General features: G+C 40.7%; 1 protein-coding gene across 1 annotated transcript in view; it reads left to right on the top strand.

Annotated features, from left to right (window-relative positions):
* Positions 1-816: 816 nt before the first annotated feature.
* Positions 817-18,708, top strand: part of CRYBG3 (crystallin beta-gamma domain containing 3) — a 96,045-nt gene continuing 78,153 nt past the window's right edge. Inside the window, exons 1-3 of the mRNA XM_071735696.1 lie at positions 817-845; positions 1,672-2,259; positions 16,549-16,627. Of these exons, the coding sequence (XP_071591797.1) occupies positions 817-845; positions 1,672-2,259; positions 16,549-16,627 (696 nt within the window). The remainder of the gene's footprint in view (positions 846-1,671; positions 2,260-16,548; positions 16,628-18,708) is intronic.

Here is an 18,708-nt window from a genome sequence, read left to right as displayed (position 1 = left end):
GGCAACTATGTGTAGGTACTCTCAAAATGTGTTTGGTTTGTTGTTGGTTTTGTTTCTCTATACTGTTCTGAAATGAAGCATTTAATATTTTTAGTGCTAGATTTGGGACATCTGTATCACTGAGAATTGCCAGCTCCTTGTCTGAACAGTGAGAACTAGGCAAGAACTTGTTGTTTACTAAGTGCTGGTCCCCTGAATAAGGTTTGTGAATGTTAATTACAGCATGAGAAAGCTACTTTTTGTAATCTGTGAAACAACCAGCTAGTCACAATTCAGACTGACTGGTAAAGTTTTAAGTATATGTCCAATATCCACCTGTGTCTGTGTTTTTTAAATCCACATCAAAGCTATATGAGACCTGGGCAAGATGAAGGGGAGTTGTGTATGCCTTTTAAAGATTTTACTCATAGCTGAGGCTGTGGAAAGTATAAAGAAAAGTATCTAATTGTTTATTTCCAGACCGTTTCTTAGCTGCTATTCTGCAGACAAGCCTAGAGTACCAGCTTCACATCCACCTCAAGCTGCAGCCACGGCAGGCTAGTACAGTGCCACAGTAGTGAAGAATATGGGCAGAGAGTCCATGGGCATAGAGGTGAACAACTAGAAGGAAAATCTTACTGAAAAGAGTTAAGCACTGGCACAGGTTGTCCAGAGAGATAGCAGAGTCCCCACCCCTGGAGATATTCAGAAGCCATCTAGACATGGTCCTGGACAGCTGGGTCTAGGCAGTTCTGCTTGAGTAGGGGGCCTGGACCCTGTGACCACCCTCCCAAAGTCCCTTACAACCTCAGCCACTCTGTGATTCTGTGAGACAGCATGATGCAAAAAGGAGATGATAAAAATGTGTGAGTTGTAGGCAGGCCCAATGAAGAGATGCTTGTTGGGATGAGAAAGAGGAAAGCATGGTTCTGAATTTAAAATCTTACAATCGATGTTACTGTTTTACCAGTAATTCACACTCAGTGAATCACTAAGATTTTGTGCATCATCTCTATAAAATGAGGATAGTATTTGTCACTAGGTTGCTGCAATGGCAAGGCCATCTGTGTTGGTACGGATAACTTGATGTTTACTCAAGGGAGGCCACAGGCCACCAGGGATGAAAAACTAAGGTTAAGAAAACAAAAAAAAAAAACAAAAACAAAACCAGAAAAACCCTAGAACTCTGTTCTAGGAACAAATCTTTTCAAGAGGCAGGAGAACCCTCTTCCTCCAAGTCACAGCAAGAATGGCCTGAGTGTATCCCAGAGTGACACAAGGAGGCGAGGGGTGAAGCAGAGCAGCACACTCAGCTCTGTACCTTTCTTTGACGTAAATGTTTTACTGTGCTGGCAGAACAAGCACGTATGTTATGTGGCTGCCAGAACCGATGCCCGGCCCAGGATAGTCTGAAGGCAGTTACTGCCTTTTTCATTGATAAACCTAAGTAGTATTTCCAAGTTGGCACAAGTTAAAAACAGCAGGCCAGCATTTGTGTCTGTACTCGGGCAGGAGTATGAATTGTCAAGGCTGTCTGTCCCTTTTACTTAGGAGTTAATTTTCACTTCTGATCTTTTCTCTTTGTTCACTCTAATGATGCCACATTAACTTAAAAAAAACAAAAACAAAACCCACACAAAAACAAAGCAAAGAAAAAAAAACCCAAACAAACAAACGAAACGCCCTCCTCAGGAGGTATCTGGAGGCTGCATGCGGCGGTTCTTTTCCTCTGTGCTGCCATCGCTCCCCTCCCGCGACCCCGGGTGCTCCCCGCGCCTTTGCAGGCGGCGGATCCAGTCCTTGGTTTGCCCGCCGAAAGGAAGGAGCTGCTGGAGCACGGATAGTGCTAAAACACCTTCCCCTCCCACAGCTTCCCCGCCGTGCCACTGCTAACCGCAGCCATGCCAGGCAGGAGCCGGCCTCCCGGGCGCGGCTTTGCCTCCTTCCCGCCCTTCGCCACCTCCCTCAGACCCGAGCCGAGGCCTCCCCCCGGGCGAGAAGGGGCGGGCGGAGGGGGAGCAGCGGCTCCGCCCCGGGGCGGAGGGAGACGATTGCCGCTGCCGCCTCCCGCTGCCGCGGGGACTCGCTGCTGGGCGGCAGCTGGCGGTGCCTCACGTCCCGTCAGCGTCCCATCCCGGCGGCGGCGGCGATGTCTAGCGGGGATAGCCGGCGGCGGGCAGGCCCCTCCTGGCACAGCACCTTCTCCCGCTTCTTCTCCAGGAGCCCACCGGGCGAGGGGGCGGTGGCGCCGGCGCCGGGTCGGCCGGCAGGCGCGCACAGGTATGCGTGGACGGGACCGGCTCGGTCGGGCACCCGCCGCCCTCTTCGGCTCCGTCTCACCTGCTCTGGGCCGGCGGAGGGCATGAGCCGGAGGGCGGAGGGAGCGGGACGGTGCCGGGCAGATGTTGCGACACCAGCGGTCGAGGGAGGGAGAAGAGCTGGGTGTGTTCACCGCGGGGGCGGAGAGGGGGGCTCTGCCCCGTCGTCCCGGGGCTGCGGCCCCGGTGGTCAGGTTCCACGGGACAGGGGGCCTGGAGGGGTCACGTTCGGCTCCCGTGAGGTGCAGCCTTCGCGGCGGGAGAGCGGCGACCCCAGCCGGGGAGGCGTCTCGTCCCACGGAGTTTGGAACCGGGTGTGAGGAGGTGTCAGCCTGCCCCGTGACAGCTCCCGGCCCGTGTTTTCGGTGCTGGTGGTGGTGTTAAGTGGACCGCGGAACGTTGCGAGCCAGGTCCACTGTGGGCTTGAGGATGGTGGGAGGTGAAGGGGTTTGGTTGGGGTTGGCCTGAGCGTTCGGGTCACGCTTCAGCCAGACCGGCGGGGATCAGCCGAGCTCTGTCGGAGGACGGAGCCCGGTGCGAAACGCGTTTGCTGTGGCCGGCCGGCCCGGGGGCTTCTGGTGCTGCTCTGCCCCGGTGAGGGCGATGTGGGTGTCGGCGGAGGGGCTGCCACACCCCCTCGTTCCGCAGGTTGCAGCCCCTTCCTTGGAAACTGAAAGCAGAGCAGAGCACAGGGGGCTGTGAGGTGTTGGAGGTTTTTTGTTTGTGTTTTGTTTTTTTCTTTTCTGTTTTCACACAGGCTTCTTTTCGTGAGTGGTGTAAATCAGATGTAAATGCAATATAAATATTACTGATGTGTTTAAGTCTTAATGCAAAGTTTGTGGTGCATGGAAACATGATTATTAATAATTTTTTGTGTGTGTGCAGAGACACTTTGCAAGATTAAAAAGTTTGGAAACTTCTGTATTTCTTCCTCTTCCTTTTTTCTTTTTGTTTTTTTTTTTTTTTTGTTCTTTGGTTGGCTGGTTGGTTTTTTGTTTGTTTGTTGTTGTTTTGGTTTGTTTTTTTTTCCTGGTGTCTGAGTTCTGCTCCGTTTATGTAGTACAGAAGCACAGATAAAGTTTCCTTCTGTTTCTCATTGCAGCCTTATTATTGGCCCTCGATAATTAGGATATTTTTATGGTGCAAAGGTGCAAACTGACTGGGCCTTGTATCCTCAGGTGTAGTATTTACTTTCTGCTCTTAACATGTTGGTTTTAATCTTTGAGTCATTTGTCATACTGCATAGGTTTGTGTTTAAACCAGCAGATAAGTAAGTACTGTTTTATCAGATAGATAGTGGGTATCACAGTAGTTCTTTCAGTGAAAAACTGGATCCACTGGCCTTTTTATGACAGTGAAGCATTGCTTTTTGTTTTCTGGAAAACAAAAAAACCCCAAAACCCAAACAAAAAAACCACCAGGAGCAAGGCTGTCAAATCAAGAGTGTCATTCAGTTGCAGGAGTAGCGTGGCTATTATATTTACCAGGGATGGTTAAGATGTGGGAGAAGGAGAAGGGTTAGATGTGGGTGAGGACCTGAAGAGGCAATTGGAGAGGTTTCCTCGGACTCCTCCTCAGCTCCCTGCAGCGGTGGTTTGGGATAAACAAAAAAGCATAGCGGTTGCCTTGGTGAGGAGGAGAGTGATGCTAGTGCGATGGTTTGGAAACAGCCTATCTGTAGGTAGCACTCATGGTAGACCTGCTCCACTTAACTTCGGGCTGGAGTCTGTTATCTTTGCCTAAATCACAGTTTCATTTCCTGCAGTTAAGAGCCTTTCCTTTATGAGGAAGCTGGGATGGTCAATGTGGATAGGAAAGGGCTTTGGCCTCTTGGCCTTGTTCTTAAACTGCATGGTTAGCTGGAGAGTGGTAGCTGTGACTCCTCTCTGGAGTAAAAGCAAGCAAAAAACCCTTCTGCTCTGAGGAGTCCAACTTGGTATGTTAAGGAGCCTTTTTTATCGCACTGGGTTGCGGTGTGGCACGTTAGTCAGGAATGTTGATGTTCTTGTACTTGGTTTCCACTGGTAGCCTTCTTCACAGATTAGCGTAATTGCATACATTAAGCAGCACTGGGTTGGGATGAGTGCAGCAGGTTTGCTCGTCATGTTTATTTAGTGAGCTCGGCCGTGTAGAAGAATGGATGGCTGAGCAAAGCCTGTCTGTGGAGAGGGGGGATCGAGGCTGCTTTGTGTGTTTATTGTTCAGGTGTGGAGTGCGTGAGGTGAGTTCGGGAATGCATCTTTTGTTGTGAAAAATGTAGACGCCTGGGTGGTTAATTTCCTGTTCAGATTATCAGTATGGTATATATTGCAACCAGATCAAATTCGAAATAAACTTTTGAATGGAAATATTTTGTCTAGCTTTGGGTTTTGAGAAAGCTGAACACCTAAGTAAGGGGGCAGTAGAGGGAGCAGTATGTTATATAGGACCAAACACACCCCCAGGTGTACCTGTGTTGACCTCTGAAGACATGCGTCATGCCTAATGTCTATGCAGACCGTGATCATTTCCTCAAATTTTAAAAACGTGCAGAAATGAGCCTGCTTGAGTCCAAAAGTCATTCTCTATTGGTTCCTGCAAGTGAGGCAACAGTGGCTGGTTGGAAGCCTCCTGTTTTCCTTTCCTCAAACCCACAGCTGCCCCTCAGATCTGTGGGGTGGATATGGAGCTCTTGGCCATTTTTGCTCCAGGCTTCATGTTCAGACTTAGCTTTAAAAAAACAAAACCCCAAACATACTGTGGCCCTGTTTTAAAATAGGAGGAAGGAAGGGGGGAATTACACCGTTTGTTAATCAGTGTCTTAGACTCTTCTGAGAACCTCATTTGACAAAGAGCTTATGTTAATAACTTGCCCTTACAGCAATTTGTAGCTCTGATGAACATGAGAATTGCTGGAGGCTTGCATGCTCGTGGAAAAAATAACCTTTGCAGATTAGTTGCGAGTTTCGTGGTGGCAAAAAGCACAGCACATGCATTATGGGCTTACTTGGCTTTTACATAAAATGTAGACAAATGTGAGATATCCCCCACCGAGTCCTTGCTTGCATAAATGTGTTTTTCGGAGTTGGCTCTGTTTTGAATGAGGGCCTCAGTGCTTTTCATGCCAGTTCTTTATCATTAACTTCCATCGAAGTCAATCATTATGCACTACTCGGCTATTTGCTACTTTCAATAGTACATAATTGATTATTTGTTACCTCAGTGTTTGTCCTGGAGCAGCCTAAGTCCCCAGGGTGAAAAAATCCCATTGAATTTTCACTATTCTAATAGAAGTCTGATTTTATTTGATTTTTAAAAATACATGGGGTTTTAGTCCATCTGGATGAAGGTGCAGCTTTTAACACTGTAAGTGAATCTGGTGTGGATTCTTTTAGAAATATGCAGCTTCTGTGCCTGGACAATTGTTGTGGTGCAAATAAATATGACCTTTCAGGTCATGTTAGAAGCTGCCAGGGAGGTGTGACACATTTTTCTGATTTCTTCAACCCAGAGCTTCCACCAAAATCTCCTTTAAAATATGGGTATTTTGTTAGTTACTCTGTATATTCACAAGCAGATTTATTTCAGGTTTATCTTTTTCGCTGAAAGTGCTTTTGGTTGGTTGGACAGATAACTACAGATAACTAAGAGGGTCTTTGTTGGGTTTGTCCAGATATTTCTTCTGCATCGCTGAAGTGTACCAGGCAGATCAAACAGGGAAAAGCAACCTTTTACTTGGCTTTAGAAGGTTCTGGGTGTTTTTTTGTTTGTGGGTTTTTTTGTTTGGTTGGTTTTGGTATTTTTTTTTCCAGGCTGAGATTATTGTTCGGTTCATCTATGAGTTTCTAGCTTAGAGGTTTCAGAGATGGAAGAACTTTGTTTATCCTGCCTGAGGAGAGATTAGAGAGTCTCTTTCTTCCTCTGGAACTGACAGTCATTGTTGCTGTTTACAAAGACCATGTATTTTTGTAGCTGTAAAAACTGGCCTTTGGAAACTGCTGGGAATTGATTGAATACATTTCAAAGTTATTTTTTGTTATTACCTCACGACTGGTTTTGTTTCAGATACCATTGCCATCTTTGAAGAATTCCATCATCTGCTTTCTAAGAAAGAAACTTTTTCTTTCTGAAGGCAGAGCAGTATTTTTGTTATTGTTAAATTTAAACTCATTTGTGACTGTACAGCAAAGATGATGGTTTGTGGAGCCAGCAAGCAGAATACTCAAACCATATAGAAGAATTCAATTATTTAAGCAAGATACATTTTAAAATTCTCTATTTACTTGTTAATTTTGGTATGTGTGTGTGTGTGTTCCTTTTTGCTTCCTAGATTTTTCTATTTTGACTTTTACTACAGGGTAATTCAAAATAGTAGCAAAGGTCCTGATTCAGGAGGATACCAAGGGGTTGTCAAAAATTAGGTAAATAGTTTTGTGCACTATACTGGGACTGCGTGTTTGATTAAAATTGGCCATAAATGTCTCATGGGGCTGAGACCAGAAGGAGCAAGGCCAGCAGCTGACCATGTATATGTGAGACATTTCCTAAAGGAAATGTTACTGGGGTATTAATTATAATAGTACTACTCCTTGGAAGAAACAAAGCAACATAATTTTTTTCCCAGCTATTTTAAATGTTAACAACATTACCCCCTTTCCAATTATTGGCATAAGTGTTGGAGTGGATGCAAAAATATTTCCAAAACAACTATGAGTCATTGGTCTGAAGGAGATGAAAACTCCTCAGTCTTCTTTGGTGAATAAAAGGCTAATAGGTGGGGAAGGGAGAGGAGGGATGGAAAAGGCAAAATTCGGGAACATGTTACTATGCGGGTTTTATTTATGATTACTGAAACTGTTTGAAAGGATAGAAACCCAACTCCTGGCTTTATATTCTGAGGGGTTTTAGAGTTTGTACAGTTTGGTGAGGTTAAACAGTAGCACAGCACTGTGTTGCACAGGCATTCCAGAGGATATTAATTCCTCTATTCTTCTGGTATTTTAATTCCTAAAATAATTACTATACATTCTAACTGGCTTTACAGTATCACTTTTGAAGACTTTTAAGATGAGAAACCTGGATTTCCATAGTCATTTTGCTTTCATTGTTAATTTAGTGACCTGAAGTACGGTCTCTAATTGTATTATGTTAACATGATTTCATGACTTGTCTTATTTTAAAATGGAAACTTGGTTTTCTGAGTATTCCAGAAGTGGTTCTTAAATCACTAAAATATTTTACTGACTGCAGCATATCGGCTTAAGCAGTTTGGAGGTCTTTAGGCCTAAATGTACAAACATTGTGTGGATCTGCACTTCGCTTATGGAGGGTGTTGTGTAGGGAAAAACGTAGGAGGAAGTGTTTCTTGGGAGCACATGAAGAGCAACTGCAGAAAGAATCTGAGTGGCAACAGACTTTCACAGAATTGTCGAATCATTAAGGTTGGAAAAGACCTCTAAGATCATTAAGTCCAGCTGTTGTTCTAGCACTTGTTTTGTGGTTTAAAAATTTAGTTATCTAATTTCTTTTGTGTGGAAAATGCATGGGTTTTGTTTGTTTTTGGTTTTTGTTGTTTGTTGTTGGTATTTTTAATCAGAAGGGCAGGGAAGGGAATTTTTTTTTTAAATGTCTCCTATTTTCATGCCATTTGTAAGTACCACTGTTGATCCTCAGCCCTGTAAACATGACATTTGTATAATGGTGTGTCAGTTCTGTTCCATATTAATGCAATAATTTTAACCCTAATAAACAAATAATTTATAAATCTATTTGATACTCTGCCAAATTTATGTGCTAGTGGCCAGTAGCATATTTATTCGATAAGAATGTTGTAAACTTTAACTGATCAGAATGGCAAATATGGAGCAGATTATACATTAATGTTGGTTGCTATGCTTGACAGATGCCAGAAGAAAAACCTTGATGTAATCTGGCATAATCCTACTGCACAATATCTAAGTAGACTCTACTCAGAAACATTTATATTTCTTTTCTCTAGCTTCTGTATGGCTGTTCAATTCTCTCGTGTGTAAAAGAGATTACATTGTTCAGTAAGGGTGATCATTGTACTTATTTCACTTAGTTATAGCCTTTAAACTTAAAGGTGCATATTCAGTGTAAAAACAAGGTTTGGTTCTTGCATTTTTCACGTAAATTGTGATTGGAAAGTGTGGCATATTTGTGATTTTATAACATGTTTTATTTTCCATTATATTTTTAGTTCCATTTTGAAAGAGGATTAAAAAAAAATCTTTGTTTTATACGAACACACTGTGTAGCTCACATAGTCTATGTGGCACAGCACTGCTTATGCAGACTATGAAGCTGACCTAGCTAAGTCATGCAAGCCAACAACAGTATGCATAAACAGGTCTGAGAGGAAAAATTGTTTTGGTTAATCTAAATTGCTTAATGCTGTCTGTAATGGAACCAGTTTTGAGGTAAGATTGTTCAACTGAATATAGTATATTTTGTGCTGTTCCAACACTTAAATTAATCATGGGATTGTAACGCTTCTCTTGCCTAAGTTTCTGCCTTCTACTCTTGGCTGTTTTCTCTTTCCTTACCTTTCCTTGGTTTCTGTTCCTTTTCATCCACTTTCCCTCTTATTTGTTTTAAATGAAATAGCAACCCTGCTTTCCTTTGACCTTCTAATTTCAAGCTAACTTGTTTTTATAATTTCCATTTATCTTAATTCCTTTACTGCTCTTCCCCTTTATGTGAGTGGCCTAAGAGCACAGGAGTTGGAGCCAGAAACTTAACATACAAATTTCTGTGCAAATACTCCCTTTCTCTTTAAGACAAGCCCCAACAGCCTTGCGAGAGACTAAGGGAAGACTTTGTCACTGCTGCTGCCGCCATTTGGTTTTCCAGGAACAGTGTTAGCCTCGTGAATCTTTCTGAGAAGTTGGATAAAATTTTTCATTTTGAAGCTCCTTTAAAAAGGCAATATCCTGCTGGGGCTGGGAGGGGAAGAAAGAAACTATGTCTTTATTAATCATATTTTTCTGTTAAAATACTGATGTATTTTAATGTAATTTGATGCAGAAGGGGGTTTGTGTGAATCTACATTGATTTCCTCACAAATTTAAAGCACGCGTTGCAGCTACTGGGCTTTACAGTAACATTATCCTTTTGATTAATTTAACAAATGTTTAGTGTACCCTTGCTAATGTCAGTCAGTATACATGTCAAAAGTTTGACTCTTAATTTAAAACATCTGACTTGTCTTCATAGATCTGGTTCTGATAGCCCTGGCTGCGCAGCACACAAGTGGCTTCACAAGTGTGACATTAGATACTGGAGTGGAGTGTTGGTATTTCACTGTAACATCCATTGTATTTGGTTGGATTAAAGGGGAAAGATAGAAAAGTTGATTTACCAAGGCTTCTGGGTCAGCTGGGTAGTTAGTGAACATGATGTTGATCCTAGAATCACTGGAGGATGGGAATAGTCAGACTCGCTTTAATTTATATTACAGATTCAGTTCACAAACTGCTGTAATAGTATCCTTAGACTCTTTAAGGCATCTGTCTTGGTGTGGGTGCTCCAATTAAAATACTTAAAAGTGTAACAGCAATGGGCTACAAATCAATATACAGAGGGATATATAAAGACCAGATGTGAAATATAATTTTCTACTTGATGTGTTTGAAGAAAATCAAAAGGATGTGTTTTTAAATAAATTTATTTAATATTTTCACAAATAATTTTAAAGATGACAAAGCTGTAGCATGTGATTTTTGCAGATGACTAGAGTGAACAGTATAGGAATCCCCATGTAGATGACATTAAAAGCAGACTAAGTTGCCACACTTGAGAGTCAGCTGTGCATGAGCTGCCAAAGCAAATTGGTGGCAGCAATTTGAGAAAATTTGAGAAAAATATGATTCTTAGGTCTATAAACAGCAAAGTACCTGTATTCTCTGTATTCTCTGTGGGTCAATTTTGATTACTAGTGTACTTGAGTCTAGTTATGGTGTCCACAGTTATGAAGAGGGTGCTGATAAAAAAGACTCGAGGAGAGCTCCAGAATGATTTGATGTCTGGAAATCTTTCCTTACAGAGTAAAATTAAGTAACTCAATAGCATTTAGTTTTCTAAGAGAACATTTCTAATTAGAGGGTTACAGTTTCAGGAATGACTGCTTCAAGGTGTGTAACTGCAAGTGCTTCATTTTATATGGAAGATCTGTGACTACGGGAGGCTGTTTGAACCTGCAGCCTTTGTAATCTGTCCCATATAGATGTAGGTTGATCCTGTAGCTGAGAGATGAGGCTTGGCATATCAGACTAGTAAATCTAATTTTAAGTAGTGAATTTAGTAGTAGTTTAAATTGAAAATTCTTATTTACAAAAGATTTTCCAGTTCTTGTTTTTAATCAACATTGTATCTTTTGGTTAGGTGTTAAAGGCTGTGCCTGTTGGTGAAATTTCATAATTTAGATTATGGAGGAGGACATCTTCAGTAATCATAAGGGTCTGTATGGCAAGTAGGGCAACTGGCATATATAGAATAATATGACTCAAAAGGTCTGAAATTTTAGCAGCATCTTTTTAATTACTGCTTGGAAGCCGTCACAGGGAAGAAACAAGTACTAGCTAACCTATAGCTCTTTGCAGGTGTATGATAAAAGTTTCATAACTACTACTACTTTGTGGATGTGGTTTGAGAATCACTGTAATGTGCTGAAACTTCATGATTATTTTGGTCTTGCACATCTATATTTGATAATCTTATTTGACATATGGGTTCCCACTCATTCACATTCTTCAGGGAGGCTCTCACACAGATGGATTTTAAAGGAACTTGGTGATGAGATCCTTGTTAGCAATCTCTCTTTTCCTTCTTGGGAATATCCTTCTGAAAGGTCACCATTGAAGGTATCACTGTGTTGGCACCAACTAAAATCAAGAAGAGGTCGTGACATCAAAGCCAAATGAGGTGGTGTTTTCTGGAGAGGAACATTAGTTTGTATATAGAGAAAGAAAGGCAGGGTCAGGAACTGGCATTACACGCCAGAATGGTGAAATAAAGAAACTAACAGGAAAGGAAGCCTAAAAATTATAATGTCCTAAGTGAGGACTACAGCAGAGTATGAGTTTTATCAACAGTCCCCAAAACACCTCATCTTGAGGAAAAGATTTTAGAAAATATTGGGAAGGAGGTGTGACAAAGGGTAACATGAACAGGACAGATATATGTATATGCTTAGTTTATTAGCAGTGTCCGTAAAGCCAGATGTAGAAGCCTTTTGCTTCTTGGCACCCTTGAGCATCTTTTAGGAATGGTTTCTGAGTTAATCTGAAGAGACCAGTTAAAAAGACATAATGCTAGCCTGATGTGGTAGCAAAGAGCTCTTGACTGTTCAGGGAGTCACCTGTCCCTGAAGAGAGGGAGAGAGAGAGAGGTGGCAAAATGATTGAGCACTTGCATAGCTGGCAACACTTGGGCTGCATGAGAAGTAAATGCTGGAGCTGCCACATTGGAAGAGACTTTGCTTCTAAGCAGTGGTAGAAGGAGGGACGATCAACATCAAGTACTGATGTTGTGGTGCTGTCCAACTTGTGCTTTGGCCATTAATTTTCCCCCAGTCAACAGCCTGAACTTTCTTCTTGTACAAGAAACCTGAAATGTCACAGTGAAGACTCAGTTTGGTGAGCTCTGCTTCTGGGGAGTCTCAGATAAACTTGCTTTTTGTGCTTTATTGCTCTTGCCTGCCGCCAGTAGCTTTTTTTTTATTATTATCTGACACAACATATTCACAATCTGCTGTGTGCATAACATGGGTGGGGTAGATTAATAAAGGAAGAAGGGGATGGGCTTTTAATTTGCAAGTTCCAAGGGATTGTTATGAAGAATGAGGATAAAGGAAGCAGATTTCTCACACCATACAGAGTTGCTGTGATGGCCTTTTGAAGATGTGATTGCTTGTAATTGTCTAGCTTTGTTTTGTTTTTAGAGGCAGTTGAAAAAGATCTTGCAAAGCCTACTTAAATTTGCTCCTCTAAACTGAGTCTTTTTTCTCGACTTGTGATCCCTAGTGTGTTAACTAACCTGTGTTTGAGTAATTTTGCTTACATGTGTCTACTTTTTGTGTAAGCAGCAATGCAGAATATAAGCATTTGTTTCCCACATAACCTTCACCTCCACATCCTCAACCTCTTCTGCATAAGTGTAATGATTAAAAACTTTGGCCACAAATCTGCTTCCGATTCAGCCACCACCTGTCCCAGTATTACAGAAAGGTCAAAACAGATTTTCAGCAGCAGAGGAACAGAAAGCATTAGAAAATTACACAAAGAAAGATTTTTATAGAATATATAGAACTGGATCTTTTTTTTTCTAACGAGTTTAATCTTTATTATTTAAAGAATAGGAGTGATGCTAATGAGATTAGACATGCTGACAGGACAGTAGGGGAAGAGCAGCAAGACAGTCAAGGAGAAGGCATCCCTCTGCCTTTGCTTGAAAATTAACCCATCCATGTTGGGTGCACTAATTTGTAAGAGAAAAAGAAATGTCTGGCAGTAATTGCAGCAGGAAGACAGCCGAGAAGTAGCTGAGAGGCTTGGTTTGTAGTCTTAATTTCAAGTGTCTTCATTATGCAAGGCCTTATTTGGTATTTCCATGATATTTCCTTTCTATATCTAATATAGTGATATGCCCTTCTCTCTTTCTCTCTCTCTCTCTCTCTCATTTTTTTTTATTTTAATAAATCTATAAAATAAATAACTACTTAAATGTCAAAGCAGGTGGTTGTGAGAATTTGTCAATGATTGCCTGTTCAGTTAAGAAGCCCATGGGAGCCAGTTGAGGGTGCAGAGGTATATTTTGTATTCCTAGGATTGCTCTTTCCTCTTTCACTTCTTAAAAGCAAGTACGAAGTAGTTTCAGACCTTCTGTTGGTAGAATCCTGTAGCTGGGTTTATAGTGTAACAGCAGTAGTTTGTGAAGCATAGAGCTGAAGACCTGCAAGATTCATCTTCCTAATTTAGCAAGTGCTGAAATGCTCTCTGAGAACTGGCTGGCTGATGGAGCAAAGCCATGTGAGTGGTTAAGGACAAGCCTAACTTTAGATGTGCTGAACTGGACATGGCCTGCTTAGTACCTGGCACGGCCAAGCACTGGAAATGCACCACTCTGGAAGAGCATGAAGCAAAAATGTAACTTAGTGGAGCCAAACTTCAATGGAACATCTGGAGCTCTAAAGGAGGGGAAGGGGGGAGAAGGGAATCCCAGTTCATGGTGAGCCTGTACAGACTGTACTTTTCAGTTCTTAGCAAAGGTGTAAGAATTTGGTGGTATAGTATCATGTGGCTACGAAGGCAACATTTCTAACAAGATTAAATTGCAGAGATTGTACAAAAGATAAAAAAATATAACTCCCCCTTAGAATATAGTTCTTGGAAGTATAAGGTAACACTAATGATAGGATAATATGGGCATATAAAAATGAAAATTAAAGAATTGGTAATTTTTAGCATGAATACTACATATTCTGTTTTCAAGAGTTAATTTTAATTGTAAATGCCATAGCTTAATGATTGTGATCGCTGATCTTTGAATATAATCTCACATGAACAACATGGGCATATGTTGCAACATAAGAATATGTGTGGCATAATTACATTAGCTTAACCATGGTTTGTTTTCTTTTTTTAATGGGAGTGTAGGGTTGTGTGGGGACTTACGAACTTTACTGCTTAATTTTCCTATTCAGAGAATTCATGGGGAAAATAGTGTTACAAAATTATGATTAGCAACTATTTGCAATGTGCTTGATAAGAGGGAGGGGGGAAAGCCCTAAAAATTGTAGGGACCTGGCAGTGGGAAGTGGTAAAATGAATAATTTCAGCCCAATAAGCAATTACCAGACTGTTCTCAAGTCCCAAGGACAAACCTTGGCACCAGTTACTGTGTCTGTGGTGTTTAGGCTGTAGAAGATAATCTTGACTCTTTGGGGAAAAAACAATTTTAGACTAAATAACCCCAACAGCCCTGTTTCCAGCAAAGTGAGCTTTTGTGCTGTAAGCTTCATTCATTCAGTGCAAGTCATTTGGTTTCAGTCAAAGATCCATTTAAAACTGAGCCTTGGATAAGGTTCACAACAAGTAGGTTCAGTTGTGAAGTGATCTGCAGTGCTGCGTGCTTGCTTGTTGGGTGGCATTCGTTGCCCCTTCATTTGTGCTGGTACAAATCACTACTCTGTAAATTGCACCAGGGGTCAAGTTTTTCCTCATGGTCCTATGCTCCCCCCTTTATTTTATTCAAGACCATGGGCCTGCTAGGAGCCCTGCTTAGCTGGGCTAAGGGTGGAAAGAGAGAGCTGAGGCCGAGGAGGAAGGTGTGGAAATTTCTGAAGCTGATTCTGCTGACAAAGTCAGCATGTTGAGGAACTACACCCTAAAGCAAAAGGTTCAGGAATGTAGAAACGCTAGAATATAAACCATGAAAGGGTGTGGGGAATTGCTTCCAGGTTTAGGTTTATTTTATGCTGGGAAGTAAAGTTTTGATACTTTTTTTTTTTTTTAACTGTTGATTTTAAGATTCTTATCTGTTGAACTGCATTTTTTCACCTTTGGTAGGTACACTATGGAATTTCATAGCAATATGTCCATGCCTGGCTAGCTTGAAGGAAGTAATACAGGCATATATTTAAAATACAAACAAGTAGGAAAGTGAAAAGTTTTGGGAAAGAAAACATGATATGAAGGGAAGAATATGAGCAAAATAAAGCGATAATATAATAGGTCACTGGTGATTTGTGCTGGCAGTACTTAACAAAAGCAAGGATCTCCTTTATGGTTTACAGACCACAAAGAGGGATTTCCTGAAGCCAGGTGGAGATCAACCTCATTATTCCACTCTTAAGTACAGGGAATTCCTGTTCATGTCAAGAATGTCAGCACCAGGAAAAGGTACGAAGATCTGAGAAGGGTGTTTTTTTTATTTAAAAAAAAAACAACAAAACAAAACAGGAGGGTGAAAATAGGTTACATACTGAGAAGCACTTCTGTTGGTGTGCCAGTCTGTCCAGAAGTGACATTCATGAAACACATTAACTACAGAAGAAATTAACAGGATAGAATTCATCTGCTCTGTGTTACAGAGTGGAAAAAAACGGCCAAGATTTTCTGTCTGCTGCTCTCCCTGAAAAAGCATCTTTGTGTTTATGAATGCATTATGAAAGTTTACCTGAGGTGATCTGAAAGTACATGGTTTCCAACTTGAAGAGGATCTGCAAAAGAGAGGGAGGAGCTTTTCTGTTTTGGTATCTCTAAAAAGATCTGAAAGATCTTGAAAAACTGAATTGCAATAGCGTTGTCTTCCCATTTTGGTTTTGGGAATGTTGTCTCAGAGCAGCAGAGAGGGACACTAACATTTAGTCAGGCTGGCTTTTGTACTATGTGTGTATAGCAACATGTATTTAGCTTGGCTGTCTAATTCACAATAGGAAGAAAGCGTTTATTTTCAGATATTTTATTGAGATATGCTTACCTGTGGCTCACAGGCAATAGGAGTAGGTGTACCAGCACATTTAAATACTTCCTCTAAATCCTGTCAAGATTTCATTAAAATGAAAGTAACTATTTTTTATTTAAACATAATTCAATTTATTTCTTCATATAAATTCAGAAATAAGGGCTTGTGCATTCGTCAGTAACAAAGTTAGAATTCTAAAACTGATGAAGAAGGATTTTTGAAGTGATTTTCATTTCATTGCAATACTGAACGTTTATCTCGATTAATTGGTACAAAGTTATTTTTCTTCAGATTGTGATGTGCAATGCAGGAAGCGATGTCTGTCATTAACATCCTCTAATGTTTTCCTTGATACATTTCTGCTTTTAATTTGCACATAGCATAAAGGTCTTAATTAAAATATTTTAACCTGCTATGTACTTAAGGATCCTTCTAAGAATCTGAAGCAACGGGGGGGGCAAGGGGAAGAGGGAGGGAGATGGTTCCCCTCCTTCCAAAGTTGGACTGTGAAGAAAACTTCGACCAAGGTAAATTGGCAGTAAGGCCATACATGAGTTTGGACAGTTTTTTCAGTGTAAGGACTGGGGGTACCTTCTAGCTACCAGGTGGATAGTGCTATAGCAAGGAATGCTGCTGTAGTAGATGATTGATCAACTGTAGTATCATTTTTCCATCAGAAAATAATACATGTGCACAGAAGACTTGGGTTTTTTTCGGCTGGAGGAGATGAAATGCTTTGTGATGTTTCTGAATGCTAGTTTGAAAACCTTTGTATGTTTTTTTCCAGTTCTGAAAACAAAGGGAATGAAGCCAGAAATTTAAAGAGCAAACAAAAGGAAAGCACAACTCTGCCTGCACTTTTGAAGGTACAATTTTTATTTACTAATACTTAATTGATCTAAAACCTGCCACCTCTCCTTGTGACTACTTGCTAGTGTTCTGATGTTGGATGTAGTTCTGCACTGCAATATAGCACCTGGCTGCAGTATTCTGGGTTAGAGTACATTATACCAGAGTACTAATACACATTCACAAAACAGACTGTCAGTGCTTCACATTCTGAAAACAAAATTCACATTTTACTTATATTAAAGAAAAGGGAGTCTAGTGCTCATTTTATGTGCAGACAGCCAATGAAGAAGGAAGCTGGTATTTTATCACATAAGGGTTTCAGGCATTCTTCTAAAGTGTTAATTCTATATAATTTATTAATATCTAACCAGCAAGTGTTTGCCTGCCTGAAGGTCCACCGGTTGCCAACCAGGGCTTTGTAAGATCTTTCTGCTGAAATTCACATGCATGTTGGCTGTTCTTCCCCGATGTGATCCATGTTAATCATGCTTGTCTTGTCCTGTAATCATTTTATTGTGAAGAAAAAAAAAAAATACATTCTTCTCTGTGATCAGAGCTTGCCCTACATGGAGCCATTTTTGTAACTCATTCAGTAAGAACTTTTGCTTGGTTTTTTGTTCCTTTTCCTGGTAGTTTAGTTTAATACAGATAATATTGTAGCTAGTACCCCAAAAGGGCCTTGACTAGTCTGCTAGATGTATTTGGGAATGCAGTGGACTTAACACATTGAATCTGAGATTTCTATGCTGTATTGTATTTACTGAGTACTATCAGGTATGGAGAAGGAATTGGTTGTTTTCTGCTGTGGTCTGTGTATTTGCATCTTCAGTATCAAGAGGCCAAAGATCAGAAGTTTCAGTTGCCTCTGCAGGGATTGGTTCGGTCCAGTGGAGTTGTTAGATCAAGAGCAATTCCACGTTCCATGTAGTTCATCTACATCAAGGTGGGAAACAATGTAATGACGTTTGTTTGGAAGCTATGTGGATTCAAGCCAGCCCTTTCAGGTCTGAGCTCTTGGAAAAAGCCATTGAATGCCTTCCTGCTAGTATAAATCATGGACTAGTGATTTTATGACTTGAAATGTAAGCAGAAAGGATTCTGGTAGACCAAATGAGATTCTACTACAATAGAATTTTTCTGCATTAAAAAAAAAAAAATCTTATTTTTTTATGTTAGATCAGTGGAATTTTCTAAAACAGATTTTCCTTTTGAAGATTTTGACTGGGGAAGGAGAAGTATTTAACATATGTGCACAGGACTGCAGCACCAGGATTTGCTTAAAAGGAAGTATGGAGAGGGCTTGGTCTCAAGAAATGAGCAGGATGCCGGGGTGAAGCAGAGGGAGCATAGCAGGTTTCAGCTACCTGAGAGTATCTCTCTCTTGCCAAAAAATAAGCCTGATTCATTGTTTAATTTTAAAAATCCCAAATCCAGAATCTTCCTGCTGAATCTAAATTTGTTTCAGTAAAGTCTTCTACTCAGATCTTATGTTTTTGTAATATTGTACTAAAAGTTGATGCCAATGTTAATGCTCTGAAGTTATGTTCCAAATACCTGATTTGTTTTCTTTGTCTTGCCATAACTTTTGATTTAATTTATTGTTTTTGACCTACATTTAGAAGTCTAAAGTGTTACAGTGTACATTGCATTATCTTTGAAATAATACTTTGTTTGTATAGACTATTAGTAAGGTTTGGTTTTCATATTACTACAATATACTGGCTCTTCAACTGTACTGACAGCTTCCTGTCTAACTTACTTCCCTCTTTCTTAAGTTGTAAAAAAATCTGATACACTTGAACAGTTTTATATGCATAGTAATGAGTACTTTTAGCATTATAAGTTTATATCTTGGGTGCACTGAATTTAACTAGATAGTAAAAACAGATTCAGAGGAGGTGGGCAAAGTATTTTCTACTGCTGGCCTCCTTCCCTCCTTCCCTTTTATTTTTGGTAAGGAAAATTGTGGTTTTTTCCATGCGACTGCTCTTTCCAACACATACATGCATTTTGATAACACCACACTGCCAAGTGACTGACATTGGCCAAAATCATCTGTGTTTTGCAAAGATAACTAGAATGCAGTTTAATATCA

Source organism: Heliangelus exortis, chromosome 1, assembly GCF_036169615.1.
Source record: "Heliangelus exortis chromosome 1, bHelExo1.hap1, whole genome shotgun sequence".
In the NCBI taxonomy this organism is placed as follows: Eukaryota; Metazoa; Chordata; class Aves; order Apodiformes; family Trochilidae; genus Heliangelus; species Heliangelus exortis.
The sequence above is the reverse complement of the archived record's forward strand: the minus strand, read 5'-3'. Positions and strand labels throughout refer to the sequence as shown.